The sequence below is a fragment of the Polyergus mexicanus genome, unplaced genomic scaffold, assembly GCF_030449975.1.
Source record: "Polyergus mexicanus isolate NDT 795.1 unplaced genomic scaffold, iyPolMexi1.0 SCAF_21, whole genome shotgun sequence".
NCBI classification, from domain to species: Eukaryota; Metazoa; Arthropoda; class Insecta; order Hymenoptera; family Formicidae; genus Polyergus; species Polyergus mexicanus.
The window spans coordinates 3,336,181-3,357,418 of record NW_027223341.1 but is presented as its reverse complement, the minus strand read 5'-3'; the positions used below and the strand labels follow the sequence as shown (position 1 = coordinate 3,357,418).

The 21,238-nt window shown below is 35.2% G+C and overlaps 2 protein-coding genes, 1 long non-coding RNA gene and 1 pseudogene across 4 annotated transcripts in view; 3 read left to right on the top strand and 1 right to left on the bottom strand.

Moving 5' to 3' along the window:
- LOC138942189 (uncharacterized) overlaps positions 1-21,238 on the bottom strand; it is a 351,185-nt pseudogene that overhangs the window by 296,080 nt on the left and 33,867 nt on the right.
- The window catches only part of LOC138942007 (uncharacterized), a 166,321-nt gene that overhangs the window by 141,360 nt on the left and 3,723 nt on the right, over positions 1-21,238 (top strand). The gene's annotated exons all lie outside the window — the stretch shown is intronic.
- Positions 2,081-4,779, top strand: LOC138942028 (uncharacterized). The gene has a single exon (XM_070312059.1). The coding sequence runs from the start codon at positions 3,211-3,213 to the stop codon at positions 4,771-4,773; it is 1,563 nt and encodes a 520-aa protein (XP_070168160.1). The 5' UTR covers positions 2,081-3,210; the 3' UTR covers positions 4,774-4,779.
- Positions 9,972-11,877, top strand: LOC138942136 (uncharacterized). Its single transcript, XM_070312191.1, has one exon. The coding sequence runs from the start codon at positions 10,060-10,062 to the stop codon at positions 11,875-11,877; it is 1,818 nt and encodes a 605-aa protein (XP_070168292.1). The 5' UTR covers positions 9,972-10,059.

Sequence of the window (21,238 nt, the reverse complement as noted above, 5' to 3'; positions counted from 1 at the left end):
CTTTGATTAACGAAAGGATTGAGAACAATAATGGGAAATCGTATCAGCGATTCATATACAATGGTATCACTTATCATAGCAATTCTTACAACAGAATGTATAAACGGAATAATAGTATAATACAAACAGAATTAGGTGAATTAATGACGATTAAATCAATTATTTCAGTTATTTTAGAAACTGGTGCTACTGCATTTGTAGTTGTTGGTAATTCGATTGAAATATTAGAAGATATAACATTATGCTCGCATTATAATATCTTATCAGCTAGTTATTGTTATGCTGTGGAAATAACAAATAATATTTTAACCTGTAAACCAGAACAGATTACTAATAAATGTATTCTCTTACCTGGCGATAATGATACAACAAATTATATAATGCCCTTGGTAAATAATAAAGAAACTGATTGATTCAATCACCATATATGTTTTATGTTATATTTTTTATGTTTATATTATATATATATGTATGCTTATATTGTAATGTTTATATTATTTAAAAATATTGCACAAAGCTATTATTTAAAAAAAGTGTGAAATTTACAAAATATGTATAAAATATACATAATAAATAACATGAATTCGTCAGTAGAAGCAACTAATTCTGTATTTATTATTTGTTCACAAATTACCCTCAATTCATATAATAATAATATTATAATCCTTCCGAAATATAATATAATTAATTATAATTAAAATATAATTATATTTACAATTAGTATTTACAAATTAATAACATTCAAATCTCAATTTTAATTATGGGTATGTTAAAAATTAATATAAATATTTATTAAAAATTATTAAATGAATTTAAAGTTATTACTTGTTAGGTTTTAGTTTTATTTTGTATTATATATTATTACAATTATTGTATTAGTCAATTATGTGCAATTATATATACATCAGCTACTAATCGATATTCGACATCAATGACGGCCGTCAATCGATACTTAAAGAAAATTAACACAATGGGTGTTTTCCAACAAAGCAGATGAAACAGTGTTAATACACAGTATCACACGATTGGCTATCAAATGGAATTTTAAATTTCTTCATTTGACAGCCACTCATGTGATATTGTGTACACTATGTGTCATCTGTCTACCTTGCTGGAAAATACCTAAACGACACCCAACGATGAGGGAATTATCATAACACTGATCAAATCGACACTAAACATTGAAGGTTAACACCAAACAACACCCTACGATGAGGGTCAACCTTTAACCTATACTCATCATTGAAAGTTAAACCACAATTTATATCATACTGTTACGTCCTGGCGACTCCACGATTCCTTCCTACCGCAATGTTGCGGCAACGATAATCGATCGGTGATAAAAATAAGTCGTTCAGTAAATAGAGCATCTTGCGCCACGTATTTCTTTAAACATTTAGTCACTTATCAATATCAATATCTATGAGGAACCGTGGGAAAGACGCGAGAGACCGGTGACGAAACCGCGCCAGTCGCCTAAAAATAAATAAAAATCAGTAGATATCCTCGAAATAGAATTTTCCAACGGAAGAATAAATTGATATCAAAAAGATAATAAAATTCCCTCTAAGAAAATATCCGACAAACGTAACTAAATCAATAATGATGAAACTCATGTGACGACATATCCAATAACGATATTAAGACCCTTTCTAATCAGATCACGTGCGCAAGGGAAATCTAATGCTCAACTGATATCGAGATCACCAATCGACGATCACCACGAGTAAAAATTCGAAAAGTAGGAGAAACACCCCGCCTAACGAGGGCACTGGCATAATTTTTAATTCGTTAGAGACTTGGAAGATTCCCACTCTTAGAAATTAGAATACACCCCTAAAAAAGAGATATAAAAAGAGGACCCAAAGGGCCACTCACAGTCTTACTTAGCACTTGCTTACCACTTCATTTACTTAACACTTGTTTTATTCTGTGCGTGCGTCTTCAGTTAACATAAGTCTCATTAAGTGCCGTGGCACCGCGAAAACTACAAAAAAAATTATACCAGTGCACTCATCGCCTGGCTAATCTGGAACCCGGCAATCCGGCACATTAAGAGACTCCACACCTTCACCTACGAAACAAAAAGTAAGTCACATTCGTCCAATTTAATTTACGCTATTAACCCTCGTGAGATATAACGCATTACGTATATTATATTAACGCTGGTTTTCATAGTGAAAACCAGATCCGGCAGTCCAAGCCAAACAGTCATTCGCAGGAGTCGGAGGACTCGAACGTCGGTAAAATGCCGATTCTGCGCTACTCGCAATAACAGTTCAACAACAATATCTGTTAGACCCACTCTTCCCCTCTCCCCTAACTACCCCTCCCCCAGCTACTCCCCAATCTACTTCCCCGAAGTCACCGAACTTCCGCTTTCCCCTCGTTCATTCTCCTCCCTGTCTACTGTCCTCCTTAACAATTCACCCCCAACTTCCCCGCACCTTTCAGAGTCGGAATTCGACCAAGCGATAGAAGAGTTTTGCAACGAATTGCCCGACCTGGAAGCCGACTCATCTTACCAAGATTAACCAAACCTAAAAATTCCCCCTTCTCTCTTTCTCCCTCCTTCATACCGCATCCTCTTTCTCACTCTCACACATACACATACATGTTTTAATTTTTTTTTATTATTAAACCTACATTGTATTAACCAGTCAGAACCTAAAATTTAACGGTAGAGACTTTCCCTCGTCATTCTGACTGATGCCCTCCGTACCATTGTAACACCCGCGGAGCGATAAGCTCAACCACACACAATCACTCACACTCACACGATAATGTAAGCACTTCCTACATATATATTATTTATCATGTATTCGAACTTTTGTTTTTATAATGAATAAAATTATATTTTTTTTCATTAATTAAACATTTCTTAACCCCTCTCTCGATCCCAGTACGAAGATCGCACTAGGTCCCATCCCGCGTAAAAGGGATTAAATTCCCTGACCGAAAAGGGACCACCGAACGAACGTCTGAATAAACAGCGTAATAGCGATCCGAACGGTCGTTTACCTGCTTTGCGGACCTATCAGTTCGTTCGACCCGATTCCGAACGCCACGAGACGTTTAACTTCGGGAAAATAAAAGATAGTTGTTGCGCCCTTCCGTCGACTCATCCTTCCTCGAGTCTGGACGTAACATACTGTTCATTAAATTTTGGGGGCTCGTCCGGGATTGTAATGTGCGATCTTTTAAACTGGAATGAGTAAAGGGACAAGAGGTACAGCTGATAAAGACGAAGTAGAACGAAATTTTCAGTTTGCTCAGGAAACATACAATCGAACAAAATCTAACAAATCAGAAACACATCACACTTCCACTCCTAACAAAACCACTAAAAACATTAATTTTTCATTAGACGAAACTGTAATTGAAAAAGATTTCGAAAAAAAGTTTAGCGAGTCAGCGGCCGAATCTCATTTTGCCGATTCCTGCGATAAGACTATTATACCTGAATTTAATAAATCTGAAAAAAGGAAAGACCCGAGCGGTACCAACGGCAACATGACTCAAAATAATCCTTTCGCTACTTTGAAATACGCGGTCGAAGCCGTCCCTTATTTTGACGGTCAGAACATTCCACTAAATTATTTTATTGAAGGATGTGAAGAAGCGAAATCTATGTTGCCTAATGAGGCTGAATCACAGTTTACTAAAATAATAAGAACTAGGATAATAGGTGAGGCTCGCCGCACAATACAAGATCAAGATTTTGATAGCGTTTCTCATTTAACTAAATATTTAAAACAAATTTATGGACCTGTAAAAAACGTTTATCAATTACAAGGAGAATTAGGTTGCATATATCAAAAGAGTGATGAAGATGTTATTAATTATGCAAATAGGGTAAAAATTCTTGGGAAACAAATTTTAGAAGCATATAGAAGTTCCGGAAACGTGTTATCTGACCAAAGTATTAAAGCATCATTAGAAAAGGACATGTGCAAATGTTTTATTAGAGGGCTAATACCAGAAATCGAGCAACGAGTTTCAAGAAATTTACCAGATGTACAAGCAACCGCAGCCGACGCTATAAGGATAGAGAGAGAAATCAGAGCAATGACAGATTTACGACAGGGAATAGCAGGTAGACAAAAAACTAACAGCCTAAGGGAAACTTGTCAAATCTGTTGTAAGGAAGGGCATGTAGGTAGTAACTGTAGAAAATATTTACAAACCCCTCAACAAGTTAATAACCAGATTGATTTAGGAACCGCAATATTAGTATGTCAAATCTGTAAAAAACGTGGGCATGGAGCAGAGAAATGCCGCTTCCGCGATCCACAACTTCGCCGCCCGGTAAACATAGTTCAAGGAAGATTAATAACTTGTCAATTATGCTTAAAATCCGGTCATGATGCAAAATCTTGCCGACAGAATAATACTAATAACAATAAAATCTCGGTAATTTGTCAATGGTGCGAGAGACCCGGCCATTCTGCAAATAATTGCTGGAAGAAACAGAACGAACAACGTTATACGGAAAACAAAACTCGCGTAACTTGTCAAATTTGCAACAACTTTGGACACATTGCTAAAGATTGTCGATCAAAACTAAACCAACAAACGGGATCCAGGAATTCCTTATTCTGCCGCTATTGTAAGGAGCGAGGTCATCTTCTCGAAAATTGTCAATTACGCCATGCCAGTAACTTTCGAAAGAAGGAAAATAATCAGGGAAACTACAACGGTCCCTCGACGTCGGGTGCACAGCAGGGGTCCGAACGAGAGCCGCACCCGCCCAAAACCCAGGTAGCCAAGTAGATAAGGACAGGACTACCATAAGGCCCGTGACGGTAAACCTCGACAAACATAGTCGCGTGCCTACCGTTCAAATCAACATCGGTAATTTAACTGCTAATATAACCTTTATGCTAGACACGGGATCTGGACCTAATATAATTAAAGAAAATCTCGTTCCTGAAGATATAAATATTAATTACACTAATATCCTTAAGTTGAACGGTATAAATAATTACCCTGTGTATACCTTAGGTGAAATTACATTAACTCTTTTTGAAACACCGGTTATATTCCATATTGTATCTAACGATTTTCCAATTTCACAATCCGGCATATTAGGAAACGACTTCTTTAAACAAACTTCATCGAAGATAGATTACGCACAAGGACACTTGGATGTCTCCGGAATCAACATACCTTTCTTATCGCCTGAAGCCATTATCGTAGCTCCGCGATCCGAATCATTATTTTATGTGAGAATAAAAAATCCAGAAATACAAATAGGTTACATACCAAGATTAAAGATAGCACATGGAATTTATTTAGGAGATACCATCGTGGAAAATGTTTCTGGAAAAGCATACTTAAATGTTATCAGTACTTTAGATGAAGAGGCAGAAGTACATGTCCCGACCTTGCGCTTAAAACCGTTCAGCGAATTATTAGATGACCATGATTCGAAGACCGAGGCTCTGAATAAGGAAAAAGAAGAAACCACTAACGGAACATTTATACATAATGAATACGATTATGAAAATAACATGGATATTGAAAATGGAAGTGAAAATGTGGATGAAGAAAAAATTATTATCGAAGAAATTAATTATGAAGACGAAGAAACAATTTTAAACAAAGAAGAAAATAAAAATAAGAATAAAATTAAAACCGAAGACGAGATAAAAATTAAAATTGGGAGGAAAAATACAAAAATAAACAATTCAAAAATCCTTGGAGAGGGAAATTACCAAACCTCTCCTGAAAATCCAATAAATCCAACCACTCCTGGAGGGAGAAGTTACCAACCCTCTCCTAAAAATTTGATTAATTTAAAAACCCTCGAAGAGAGAAATTATCAATCCTCTCAAGAAGGGAATAACTCTAGGATTTCGGAGGGAAATTTCCAAACCTTGTCAGAAAATCCTAGCTCCGTCGATCGCGAGGAGGAAAATTACCAAACCTCACTACGTATTTCGACACAACCTCATTCCAAAAAGGGGAGAAGTCCTATATCCTCCCTGGATCTCAAATTTCCTAAGGTTGGATTATTTAAAGAAGAAAGTGAAAATAAATTGAAACCCTCTCATGTTACTATAAAAGACCTCCCTGAAGAGGCTCTAAAATATAATTTAAAAATTAAAAACTCGAATCTACGAAATATTAAAAATAAAAATAAACCGTCTTCAAAAATCCTTATATCTTTGTTGAATAAATCTCAAGTAATTTTAGAAAAATTTATGCAAAAACGCAAAACAAGATATAAAAGAAAACAAGAACTTGGAAATTATAATTTGCATAATTGTCTAACAATTTCCGAGGAAAAAGGAAAGAATCGACCCGCCGAAATCATAGAATCATTGCGTCTAGAACATTTAAATGAAGCAGAGAGAAAAAGCATTATAAAATTAATAACGGACAGTCAAGATCGATTTCATATCCCTGGAGAAAAATTAACCGCAACTCACGTATTACAACATCGAATACCTACTACAGATGACCAACCAATAAACACTCGTCAGTATCGATTTCCGCAAATTCATAAAGAAGAAATAAACAAGCAGGTAGAAGAACTGTTACAAGGAGGAATCGTAAAACACTCACAATCGCCATATAACACGCCTATATGGATCGTGCCGAAGAAAGAAGATTCCAAGGGAAACAAACGATGGAGAATGGTATTAGATTTTCGCGCTTTAAATGACAAAACCATCGGAGACGCATATCCTTTACCGAATATCGTCGATATATTAGATCAATTAGGAGGAGCTAGATATTTTTCGGTATGCGACTTAGCATCAGGATTTCATCAAATAAAAATGAACCGCGAAGACGGTCATAAAACAGCTTTTACTACTCCTTTTGGACATTACGAATTTGACCGTATGCCGTTCGGTCTAAAAAACGCTCCGGCTACTTTCCAACGCCTAATGGACTTAGTGTTAACTGGGTTACAAGGCAAGGAATTATTTGTTTATATGGACGATATCGTTATCTACGCAACCTCGTTGGAAGAACACGAAAGAAAATACAACATTTTAATGGAACGTCTCCGAGAAGCTAATTTAAAACTACAACCAGACAAATGTGAATTTTTAAAAACAGAAGTAACTTACCTGGGACACGTAATCAGTAAAGACGGAGTAAAACCAGATCCGAAAAAATTAGAAGCAGTACAACGATTCCCAAGACCTAAAACACCTAAAAATATTAAACAATTTTTAGGACTTGCAGGATATTACAGACGCTTTATACCGAACTTTTCCAAATTTGCCAAACCATTAACAAATTTATTAAAAAACGACACCCGCTTCGAGTGGACCTCCGTGCAAGAAGAATCCTTCGAAATCTTAAAACAAAAACTATGCGAAGAACCAATACTACAATATCCAGATTTTTCTAAACCATTTATTCTAACTACTGATGCATCAGGAATAGCCGTTGGAGGGATATTATCACAAGGAGAGATAAATAAAGACCTACCGATAGCATACGCCTCACGAACCCTAACAGATAACGAATTAAAATACGATACTTACGAAAAGGAAGCGTTAGCTATTGTATATTGCGTTAAACATTTTCGACCATACTTATACGGAAGAAAATTCACTTTAGTTACAGATCATAAACCCTTGATGTGGTTTAAAAACGCACAAGATGCAAATATGCGAATACTTCGTTGGAGATTAAAATTAGCAGAATACGATTATGAGGTCGTATACAAAGCGGGAAAAACAAACGTAAACGCAGACGCATTGTCCAGAAATCCTGTAAATATCGAAGAAATAGATTGTAAGATTTTGAAAACCAAGAAACTTTTAAACCCAGATAGCCCTAAAGATGCAAGATTAATTGCCGAACTATTAGAAAAATCCGATAGTGAAGAAGAAGAAGAAGATGACGATTTTCATTTATATCTTTCCGATAAGGAAGAAAACGAAGAAATAATACCTGAAAGCGATTTATTAAATAACAAGAACGATATTCTTCCATTTACACTAACAGAACTAAATGAACCAGATCATCTATCAATTACCGAAAAGGCTTTAATACATGATCCTCCTAAACAAAACAAAATTCAAACAAGAAGCCGAACTGCAAGACAAAATATTGAGCAAAATAAAATAACCGACGAATTGCATAACGACGGAGAGATTGAAGAGATTGAAGAAAGAAACGACCCGCCGGATAAAGATTCTAACAGTGAAAAAGAAAAAGAAGAAGAAGAAAACGAGGAAGATATTATCAACCAAAATTTAAAATCGAGAAAAAGAAAACCCGCATTTATTGAAAATAGAATAATTCCTGGTAACGTTATAGACTCTCGAGAATTATTATTTTTACGAAAAGATAACATGGTATATTTCGTCGACACTCAGGGAACACCTTTAGATTCAGGCTCACAAAAACTTTTCGAACGAAAAGAGCTTCCGAACCTAGGATTTCTTGTCTTAGGAAAAACTAAGGCTATAAAACATAAAAATCATTATCATCTGGTTTTACCCATCAGCGAGGGACAGCGAGAAGGCCCTACGACTACCCTTAACCAAATTATTAAAATCTTAACAGACTTACGAAATATAACCGAAGACTTAAAATTAGAAACATTTAGTATCGCAAAAACCGAGTTCATTAATAATGTCCCATGGAATGACGTTAAATCACATATACAATCAATATTCGGTGACGCTCCTACTAAAGTTATTGTTTGCCACGGACTAATTAAATATCCACCAAAGGACTTACGTTCCGTTATAATCAGTGAAATGCATTGCTTACCAATGGGAGGACACCGGGGAGTCGCAAAAACTTATAACCGAATAAAACATAATTATTACTGGGAAAACTTAAAAGCAGATGTTCAACGGTATATACAACAATGTTTACAATGTCAATTGAAAAAACTAGTCCGAGTAAAAACAAAACAACCTATGATAATTACAGATACACCAGGATCTTCCTTTGATAAAGTAGCTATGGATGTCGTAGGCCCTTTACCTAAAACCGAAAGAGGAAACGAATATATTCTGACATTACAAGATCAATTAACTAAATTTTGCATGGGAATACCATTACCGAATCAAACTTCCGAAACCATCGCAGAAGCTTTTGTAGACCGATTTATTTGCGTACTTGGAGCACCAAAAGCAATATTAACGGATCAAGGCAGAAATTTCCTTAGCGATCTAATAAAGAAAATTGCAAAATTGTTTAAAATTCGTAAATTTCGTACAACAGCCTTCCATCCTCAATCAAACGGATCCTTAGAAAGATCACATCACGCATTAGGCGAATATTTAAAACAATACGCAAATGAACAAAAACAATGGGATAGATGGATTAGCCTTGCTATGTTTAATTATAATACAAGCGTACATGAAGCAACAAAGCACACTCCATATGAGCTGGTTTTTGGAAAGATAGCACGCGTTCCATCGAACGAACTTCTACCTCCTGGGGATAAATTAGCAAATTACGACGAATATTTAATAAATCTTGTCACTCAGCTTCACGCAATTCAGGGAAACGCACGCGATAACGTAATTCAAGCCAAAGTTAGATCAAAAAATTATTATGATAGAAAAATCAACCCGCAAACCTTTAAACCGGGAGATCAAGTATTTTTATTAAAAGGTCCAAAACCAGGTAAATTCGGAGATCAATATATTGAGCCTTACGAAATTCTAGAAATCTTGAATAAAAACAACGTAAAAATTAGAATAAAAAAGAATAGCCGAATTGTACATCCTAACCGCTTACGAATTTCACATATCAAACCTACCAATAAGGAATAATTATCGAAGAAATAATTATGTAAACTTTCAGATGGATAACAACATTAAACGACTAATCGCGATACTAGTAGTATTAATCAAATTTTACCAAACTCTTGGAATAATAGGGTACGATTGCGGATCTCCTTCAGCGAATTTAACAACATTATCCTTACTAACTATCGAAGAGTGTGACATTCCACCACAAAACGTTAAACGTGAACAAGCATATATACAATTACTTCAAATTAATGAATTTGAATCCGTGAAAATAATACAGTGTAAAGTTGAAATAGACCGATTAATAAAAAGGTGCGGAATGTTCTCTCACACTATGGACGTATATAACGGAAAATATTCATACATAGAGGAAATACCCCGAGATATATGCAAACGAATGCACGATTATGGTACTTATCAAATGGGGCACACCTATATAACCGGCCTAAGATCAAATCAAACTACAACTCGTCCAATAACGCTCGCTGGAAGTGTGGACAACGACGGGGAATGTATCGGAGGAGCGTATTCCGATCCCTATGGAACATGGACAGACGTAATCGTACTCGCAAGCATAAGAATTACGCTGCAAGATTACGTAGCCGACGTAAAAATAAATACTAATCGAGTGCAACTCAGGTCCGGGGTAGCATGTAAATTTGGCTCCACACATTGTACAGATGTAGAGGGAGGAGATACTTACTGGGATCCCGTACCTACTGATACTTGCAAACTCCATAACTTCGGTGTACTATTTGAAGGATACGCATACAAAATAATAGATAACGACAAGGATCATCCTCAAACAGTTTATTCTTTAACCTCACAAGAGACAATATTTGCATTGACTAGCAAAGGAAAATACAATACATGTGGATATTCACTAATAACAACAGAGCATCCAAAATTAGTAATTTTTGAGACAGTACGCGGTACTACTATTTTCAAAAAACAATCAGGCATCTCAAATCTTGACATTTTTACTTACATGAATTCCAAATTCGTATATGTAGAAAGACACGTCCGCACGCAAATAAATGAACTATACAGAAATTTATTATTACATCAATGTAATTTAGAAAAACGAATGTTACATAATGCACTAGCCATAGCTACGCAAGCACCTGACATTTTCGCATACCATCTAATGAAAGGACCTGGATATATGGCTCTTTTGGCAGGAGAAGTAATTCACATAATCAAATGTGTACCAGTTGATGTAAAATTAGCAAGAACAAATGAATGTTACGACCAATTACCAGTAATCCGAGAGAATCGAACACATTTCCTAACGCCTCAAACTCATATATTACTACAACAAGGAATGCAAACTGCATGCAATCCATTTGCACCTGCCATGTACCTCTTAGGAGACTCATGGTACAAATTTATACCTAATCCGATAGATACCTTACCACCTACTATCATGAAACCGTTAACCAAGCCTACCTGGAAGTACATTAACCCAGGATCGCTCGCTACTAGTGGTATATATTCTGAAAAAGAATTAAAAGATCTGAGAGATCATATAATGTTTCCGGCCGAACGACCGTCAGTACTTAACACCGTAGCAAGAGGAGTAATGGGAAGACCCACTTCTCTACAGGGGGGCTCCATTTCCAATTTATTGGATGAAGCATCTATGGAAAAGATAGCCGCTTCCGCTTGGAAAAAATTCTGGAACAAGTTCCTGTTTTTCGGGAATATCAGTGCTGGATTACTCGGCATATATCTAATTGCAAGAGTTTCCAAGTTAATATTGGACACAGTTGTGCACGGTTATGCCTTACATACCGTGTACGGATGGTCCATATATTTGCTTGGAGCAATCTGGGACTCTCTTACAAATCTTTTATTACATCTGGGAAGACGGAGGCGACCCGAGAGGCCACAGCCGAGCCCACCATCACCACCACTACTGCCAAGCGCACCGCAAGAAAACAATAAAGCAATAAAACCCACCAAACAAGGAGATCACAACACCATAGAAATGAATGCGGTATATCCTCTACTACGACCGGAAGAAAACTCTACCTATACGTTAGAGATAAGAGATTTAAAAAAAAGGGGGAAAAAGGGGAAATCAAATTCTATTTTATTTTTGTTTATTAATAATAATAAGAATAGAATAGAATAATAATAATAATAATAATAATAATAATAAAAAATTTTTATATGAAAAGAGAACGTCGAAACGCCTTTTCCCTCTTCCTCTCCATCAACCTAAAGCAATGGGCCCCTCTTAAAAACTTTCCAATTATATCAACCTAGTCTTACCTATTTTTAGAGAATGGAAATCAAAAACATCAACACCCACGAGTTGACCCGCGGACGATTGGAAGTACGGATAACTCGCACAGAGTCTCCATTACTTTTCTGGGTCCAATTAAAAAACGGAGAGAAAGACCTAGTAGAGCTCATCGAAGAGCTCAACTTCCGGATGAACCGACGAAGTCGCTACCTCCACTGTTGGCCCGAAGACTTGAGGGAAGATGAACCGTGCGCCATCCAAATAAAAAACCTCTGGCAACGCGGTCTCATTATAGGAATAAACACAGCAACAGCCATGGTGAAAATATCTCTGAGAGACTGGGGCCTGGCAGTCTGGAAACCGATGAGCCAGGTATACTTCTTGGAAGACCGATTCAGAGAATTGCCATGGCAGAGCATCAAGTGCGGCTTGGCGCACACGGGTCCCGTAAACGGAGCCACGAAATGGCCCGAAAAAACGCGATTGATATGCAAGATTCTCGGAGATCGCCAAGAGGGGTGGATACGAATTATCCATCCTCTGGGTGAAAGAGAAGCCATGGTGAAACTGACGATCTATAATGAAAACACCGAAGGGGCCTACAACCTACGAGACTCGTTGATCCAGCTGGGACACGCGCGACTCATCGACGACGTCGCCACAAATGTATTCCCCCACTTGTAAAAGTGAGAAGAAGCCTTTTACTTAACCGTTCCCTAACATAGACTAATCACAACAATATACATATAGAAAAAAAAAATATATATATATATATATATCCTATATATATATATATATATATATATATATATATATATATATATATCCTATAGCATTAATAAGAATAATAGTAGTAAAACTTATTATATACTATTGTAGTAATAGTGATAATAATAACAATAATTTACCTCTATAAGAAAAAAATATATCTCAATAAACTCAAAAAAAAAAAAAAAAAATATATATATATACCATTATATATATATAGTATAGCATTACCGTATTTTATTAATTAACTAACAAAACCAAAACTATCTTTTCTAACACTATAGAACAGCGTTACTTGACCGATAGTTACAAAAAGGTGATGTCAACTAATATCAGCAAGCTACAGAGAGAGATATATATATATACATGTAAAACATGTCAGAAAAAATCTATTCCAGCGTTTGTCAATTGACAAGTCATCATTGCATATTTATCAGCAAATCTACTTTTAACTCAGATCCAGGCAAATGAAGCTTGGACATTCTATTATGGGATTCAACATGGAATCCTAGTCAATGGCTAATTACTCGTAATAAACGAGAATCCAAGCCAAATATCAAAAACCTTCCCGACTAGCAGAACATATGCTGTTCAGATGACTCCAACAACACAAGAGGGAAGAAGAAAAAAAAGGGAATACCCTATCTCTCTCACAGGGCAATAAAACCCTCCAGCCGAAGACGCAACCTTATCAATAATGGTCAGGTAAACATTATGACACATGTAGTTTTTTCTCTATCTCTTACGCCATATATGGGCACATATAAGAAAAGATAGTTTTGTATAAGAATTATATATATATATAAAAAAAAAAAAAAAAATAATAATAATAGTTAATTGAAAAAGTAAAAGAAGGACGAAGGAAAGAAGGAAGGGGTTTTGGTGGTCGCCTTCTCTTTCCTCCTTCTTAATAGACCAACCAGCATGCCCGAAATCATATATAATTAGGATACTTTAGTTAATTGCGAAAGGAAGGAATCTGTTTAATCTTTGCAAATGTCGGGCTCCTCCCCAACATTTGTCTAAGGCCGGGGGTGTTACGTCCTGGCGACTCCACGATTCCTTCCTACCGCAATGTTGCGGCAACGATAATCGATCGGTGATAAAAATAAGTCGTTCAGTAAATAGAGCATCTTGCGCCACGTATTTCTTTAAACATTTAGTCACTTATCAATATCAATATCTATGAGGAACCGTGGGAAAGACGCGAGAGACCGGTGACGAAACCGCGCCAGTCGCCTAAAAATAAATAAAAATCAGTAGATATCCTCGAAATAGAATTTTCCAACGGAAGAATAAATTGATATCAAAAAGATAATAAAATTCCCTCTAAGAAAATATCCGACAAACGTAACTAAATCAATAATGATGAAACTCATGTGACGACATATCCAATAACGATATTAAGACCCTTTCTAATCAGATCACGTGCGCAAGGGAAATCTAATGCTCAACTGATATCGAGATCACCAATCGACGATCACCACGAGTAAAAATTCGAAAAGTAGGAGAAACACCCCGCCTAACGAGGGCACTGGCATAATTTTTAATTCGTTAGAGACTTGGAAGATTCCCACTCTTAGAAATTAGAATACACCCCTAAAAAAGAGATATAAAAAGAGGACCCAAAGGGCCACTCACAGTCTTACTTAGCACTTGCTTACCACTTCATTTACTTAACACTTGTTTTATTCTGTGCGTGCGTCTTCAGTTAACATAAGTCTCATTAAGTGCCGTGGCACCGCGAAAACTACAAAAAAAATTATACCAGTGCACTCATCGCCTGGCTAATCTGGAACCCGGCAATCCGGTACATTAAGAGACTCCACACCTTCACCTACGAAACAAAAAGTAAGTCACATTCGTCCAATTTAATTTACGCTATTAACCCTCGTGAGATATAACGCATTACGTATATTATATTAACGCTGGTTTTCATAGTGAAAACCAGATCCGGCAGTCCAAGCCAAACAGTCATTCGCAGGAGTCGGAGGACTCGAACGTCGGTAAAATGCCGATTCTGCGCTACTCGCAATAACAGTTCAACAACAATATCTGTTAGACCCACTCTTCCCCTCTCCCCTAACTACCCCTCCCCCAGCTACTCCCCAATCTACTTCCCCGAAGTCACCGAACTTCCGCTTTCCCCTCGTTCATTCTCCTCCCTGTCTACTGTCCTCCTTAACAATTCACCCCCAACTTCCCCGCACCTTTCAGAGTCGGAATTCGACCAAGCGATAGAAGAGTTTTGCAACGAATTGCCCGACCTGGAAGCCGACTCATCTTACCAAGATTAACCAAACCTAAAAATTCCCCCTTCTCTCTTTCTCCCTCCTTCATACCGCATCCTCTTTCTCACTCTCACACATACACATACATGTTTTAATTTTTTTTTATTATTAAACCTACATTGTATTAACCAGTCAGAACCTAAAATTTAACGGTAGAGACTTTCCCTCGTCATTCTGACTGATGCCCTCCGTACCATTGTAACACCCGCGGAGCGATAAGCTCAACCACACACAATCACTCACACTCACACGATAATGTAAGCACTTCCTACATATATATTATTTATCATGTATTCGAACTTTTGTTTTTATAATGAATAAAATTATATTTTTTTTCATTAATTAAACATTTCTTAACCCCTCTCTCGATCCCAGTACGAAGATCGCACTAGGTCCCATCCCGCGTAAAAGGGATTAAATTCCCTGACCGAAAAGGGACCACCGAACGAACGTCTGAATAAACAGCGTAATAGCGATCCGAACGGTCGTTTACCTGCTTTGCGGACCTATCAGTTCGTTCGACCCGATTCCGAACGCCACGAGACGTTTAACTTCGGGAAAATAAAAGATAGTTGTTGCGCCCTTCCGTCGACTCATCCTTCCTCGAGTCTGGACGTAACAATACTTTGATGGTTAACACTCAATCTACACTTAAATTTAAATGTTAACCTTCAACTTTGATGACAAACACTCAACTTATTCACAAATTTGAGTGTTAACACTCAAATTTGATTGTTAACCATCAAAGTTTAGTGTATTTTTCCGTAAGGGTTCACTAGTTCAGAGTTTATCTCTTTCCAATCGTCGGATATTGTTTTTTATATAATGTAGTTTTATAATTAAAATTAAAATAGACTTAAAAGTAGTTTTCATCAAAAGTAATTTTGTGTTGTCAATTCTTTATATTTTTTTCATTAATTCTTTTTTACTCCTTTATTGTGTCTGGAATTTATTTATGTATTTTAAAATAGTTGATATATAGAATGTTGTTAAAATAATCGTTTCATAAAAAATAATAGTGTCGTCATATTAATCATATGATATATTATTGCAAAAATAATTGTTTTTAAGAAAAAATATGTAATTATTTACAATGTATTTTTTAAAACAATTATTTGTTTTTTTTTTACACTAATTGATTTGTCTCATTATTCTGTACATAAAAGTATTACGGTAAGATTATCGAAAACTAAATATTTTACGAGATATTTTATTTTTTATATCAAAATATGTTAGATTAAAATATAAAATAACTCAAAAAGTACTAAATGAAAAAATACTTTATTATAGTGTTTTGAAAAGCTCTCGAGATAAGCTACAAGAATATGCAATAAAAAATGGGGAGTTCCATTTAAGAAAACATCGATTACATTGACTTGGCCTTGAAAAGGTCATTCAAGGTCAAGCCCATATTTTCATCATGTGTTCCCCTATGAATCATACAACTTTTATCTAAAACATTTTTGTCTTAAATTTATAGATTGTAAGATATTTCAGTGGATACATTAAAATGGCCTACCCTGTATATACATATATACATTACCTTTTTTCTTAGTAAAGTTTTAAATATTTAATTGTATTTTAATTAAATTTTATATGTGTATGTCAAAACGTTGTCAGTCGTATATTTTTTTTATGTTTGCTTGTATACATATTGTATATATATAATATTTATTTTTAAAAATATTTTAAGGGAAAGTTGGATACTTGTAGAAATACAGAAGGATACTTTTGAGATCTCATTTTTATGAATATAGAATATATTTTATAATACTGTATACATAGCTGCTATATGTAGGTACATACATAGAAAAAATATTTTTAAATGTATCTATACAAGTTTGTTCCTTATCTATACATTTATTATTAAATTAAAGCATTTATACAAATTATAGATAAAACTATTCGACATAAAGGTTGTATCAAGGACCTTCCATATATAACAGATTGATAGGCATTATTCAAGACAGTCCTGAAAACTGCCGCTTCGAGAATAAAATTTTCAGGACCGACCTGAAAACTGCCAAAAGTCCTGGAAACTGCTATTTCATCATTAAAAATGGACCGAAAACTGCCCTTTCATACACACACACACATATACACACACACACACACACACACACACACGCACGCACGCACGCACGCACGCACGCCCGCAAGTGTGTGTGTGTGTTACAGTAAATGTGTACTAATTTGATAAAAGTAAATGTATTCACAAGCAACGGAATTTAAACTTTTACCAGTAGAAGCATACATTTTCTACTATAATGTATTGTAGCGAATGTATACATTGTCTAGTAAATGAATACATTTATCAGAAATAGACATTTTTATATTTAGGTGATACTTTTGCTGAAATCCTATCGTAAATGCATACATTGGCTAGTAAGTACATACACTTACTAAATTTACGCTTTTACTATATTATATATATAGTATGATGTAGCTTTTTGTAGAGTTTTGTTATGATTGCTTGTAATGGACAATAAATGTCATTGTACAAACATGCTTTGAGAATAAAAGATTAATTTCCCAAAAATATAAATAGATGATTGTTGATATTTTCATAACATTTCACAGGATTCTAATAGCAGAGAAAATTATAGTAAACTCTCGCTTAAAAGAATCTCGTGCTTTGTTATTCAATTCTTTTCTAGTGCTCCATGACAGATCTGCTGTGCAAATTACTATAGATGCGTAGGATATGTGACTCTCAGTTCTGTTATATCTGAAATAGGCGTTTAAAAATATTAATAAATAGCATAATATATTAGAATTTCATATACAGAATAACTTTAGTAGAAATATTATCAAATCTCATGAGTATATTATATTATTATATTATATTATAGTATACGTACGTACAGTTTATTAAATAGCAGATTACCCTAAGGCTACGGAAACAGCAACTTGTATTGTAAATGACTTCTTTCACAACACTGATGGAGATATCGATATTTTCATAATATTTCACAAGATTCTAATAGCGGAGAAAATTTTAATAAACTCTCGCTTAAAAGAATCTCGTATTTTGTTAATGAATTCTTTTTTTGTGCTCGATGACAGATCTGCTGTGCAAATTACTATGGATGTATAGCATACATGGCTCTCAGTTCTCTTATATCTGAAATAGGCGTTAAAAAATGTTAATAAATAGCACAATATATTAAAATTTCACACACAGAATTCTTTCACGGAACTGATGGAGATATTGCACAAAATACCATGATATGCTATCTATAACAAAGATATGATTCATCACTGAAAATAAGAAGGATCTATTACTTCTTGGACTATTGCTAGGAATATTATTAAACTGCATTCTTGTCTTATTTCGAAGTATTTGAATACACAATACTTACTGAAATTGTGATGTATCTAATTAAAGCTCAAAGAAGAATTTATCTCAGATGAAAATTAGAATTAATTTAACTTTATATTTAACTGATATGTTTTCTTACTTCCTGATTACATTACGTTGTGTCTGTTACGTGTGCAATGACACCGACCGGAAAAAAAGATTTGGAGAATTTACAGTCAAGTTTGTCTTTAAAAATAAAAAATTAATTATTACGCTGTGACATTACGAGAGGTTAGGAAATCTGTCATAATAACTATGTCCAAGGCAAAGATACAAAATGGTATAATAAAATTATTAATTATTATTTATGGACAGCACGTACCATATAAAAAGTAGAAATATGTTTATAATTATAAGCATTTTCATCTTCTTTTTCTAATTATAAGCGATTACAACAAATCTGACAGCAAGAAATCACAGTTGTAACAGCCTTTTCTTAAATATATCAACAGTCAGAATGTATGAATATTCAGATGCGATACGCTTGATCGAAATGTGCGCGAAAGAAATGTGCGCGAAAGAAATGTGCCCGAAAGAAATGTGCGCGAAAGAACTGTGTGCGAAAGAACTGTGCGCGAAAGATCTCTGCGCGAAAGAAACGTGCGTGAAAGAAATGTGCGCGAAAAAACTGTGCGCGAAAGAAATGTGCCCGAAAGAAATGTGCGCGAAAGAACTATGCGCGAAAGAACTGTGCGCGAAAGATCTCTGCGCGAAAGATCTCTGCGCGAAAGAAACGTGCGCGAAAGAAATGTGCGCGAAAGAACTGTGCGCGAAAGATCTCTGCGCGAAAGAAACGTGCGCGAAAGAAATGTGCGCGAAAGAAACGTGCGCGAAAGAAATGTGCGCGAAAGAAATGTGCGCGAAAGAAATGTGCGCGAAAAAACTGTGCGCGAAAGAACTGTGCGCGAAAGATCTCTGCGCAAAAGAAATGTGCGCAAAAGAACTGTGTGCAAACGAACAGTAATAAACGTTTATTTACCAAATGAAATTAATAATAAATGTCAAAAAATTTCAAAATTATACATGCATACATGCGTGTGTATGTATTTTAAATTATACAAAAATATGTGTTGTGTCTACCCAGTGAGCATTATTGAGAGGATGAGCTCTTTAAGAGGACTTTTTAAAGACTTAATTAAATTTTCTTAGAAATGATATCAGTAAGTTATCTTTTTTAAGATATCTTTCAGAAGAGCTCTTTATGATATCTCTTCATAGATATCTCTAAAATCTCTAGCAAGCTTGCTATTTTAGATATTTTACGAACGCCGCACACATGCGCAAGAAATGTACGTGTGAACTAGAGACTCCGTGTCTAGTGTGAACTGCGTGCCACTGCGTGCTTTGGATTTCAGAAAGATAGCATTTCTTCAATATTAACGTTTTTAAGGTAATCTTTTTTTCTTAAATTATAAATATTATTAAATACGTATTTGAGTATAAAATAGATTAATATTTTCATATATATTTTTGTTATGTCTATATCCAATCTAAGAAGTTAGGTTATATCTTCAAAAAGCACATGTTTCAAAATTATAAATTTTTTTTATTCATAGTCTAGGCATTTTAAACCCTGTTTTAACATCAGAATCGGATAGGATTTATCAGGTCATAGTGAGTACCTATAGCCTAAGAGTAATTTATTTTGAAATTTTAAGCGTTTATATTTTTGTGATACATATCGCAAATCATAATGTACATATCAAGGATAAAGTGGTACAATGTGTATTTCAATAAGAAAAATAAAATAATTTTGGCATTTTATTATATTTATTCTATATTGCAATTTCTATATTGCTCTGCTTACCAGAGAAGTTGGGTTTTATATTTGCAAGAAACACGCATATTGCAATCATAAAAATTCTTTTTTATTGTAGCCTATATATATATATACAGGGTGACCCATTTTAACTTAGGCAGCCAAATAACTCGAAAAATAAGCACACTACGAAAAAATGTTTAGAATCAAAATTTTGTCATTTCGAGGGGGACGTACAATGACGTTAAAATGAGCCCCCCACCCCTTCCCCTGGGCGGTGAGGGGGGGCAAGTTTGAAATCTTAAATGGGAACCCCTATTTTTTATTGCATATTCGGAATCTTTGGCTAAAAACACATACAATTTGTCTGAAACATTTTTCTCGATTCATGATAGATGGCGCTGTAATCGACGAAATTCAATTTCTTCGATTTCTTCGTAACAATCTATGTGCCGTAGTTTGAGGGATTCCCAGTTCTCGTTCTATTTGACGGGTACTAATATGGGGATTTTGATGAACCATAGCCAAAACTGCGAGCAATCTAGGGTCATTATTATTATGAAGTCTATTCCTTCGCCTTTCGCGATGAAGTGGATTATTACGAGATCTCCTTTCAATGTTTATAATTTGTTGATCAGTAGGATGGCGGCGATTTGGGAATCGCTCCGCATAAGTACGGGCAGTAAGTCTGTAATTTCTACCACATTCGCCAAAGGTTATAAGAATATCGACTACTTCTGTAGGCGTATAATTTGCCATTTTACCAGAATTTTATCAGAGTACAAATGTTAAAAAAATACATAAACACTTGTGACTTTGGCACTAAATGGACAAAATTTTGGAGGGATACTTAGAGGAACTCCATCAGATGGAAAGTCCAAAATGTCTCGGTACTTTGCACCATTCAAGTTGCCTAAAGGGCAGGTTACGCTAAAAGCAGTTTCTTGAGAAGTAATTAATGAGTAATAAAAAATAATGAGAAGTTTGTTTTAAGACTAATTTCGAGTATTAACAATGAAAACGTGGTATTTTTATTGTTAATTTATTGCAGAATCGTAAGCATGGGTT

What these genes read in the sequence shown, in the direction of transcription:
- LOC138942028 (XM_070312059.1), top strand. Translation starts at nt 3,211, where the DNA reads ATGAGTAAAGGGACAAGAGGTACAGCTGATAAAGACGAAGTAGAACGA.
- LOC138942136 (XM_070312191.1), top strand. Translation starts at nt 10,060, where the DNA reads ATGTTCTCTCACACTATGGACGTATATAACGGAAAATATTCATACATA.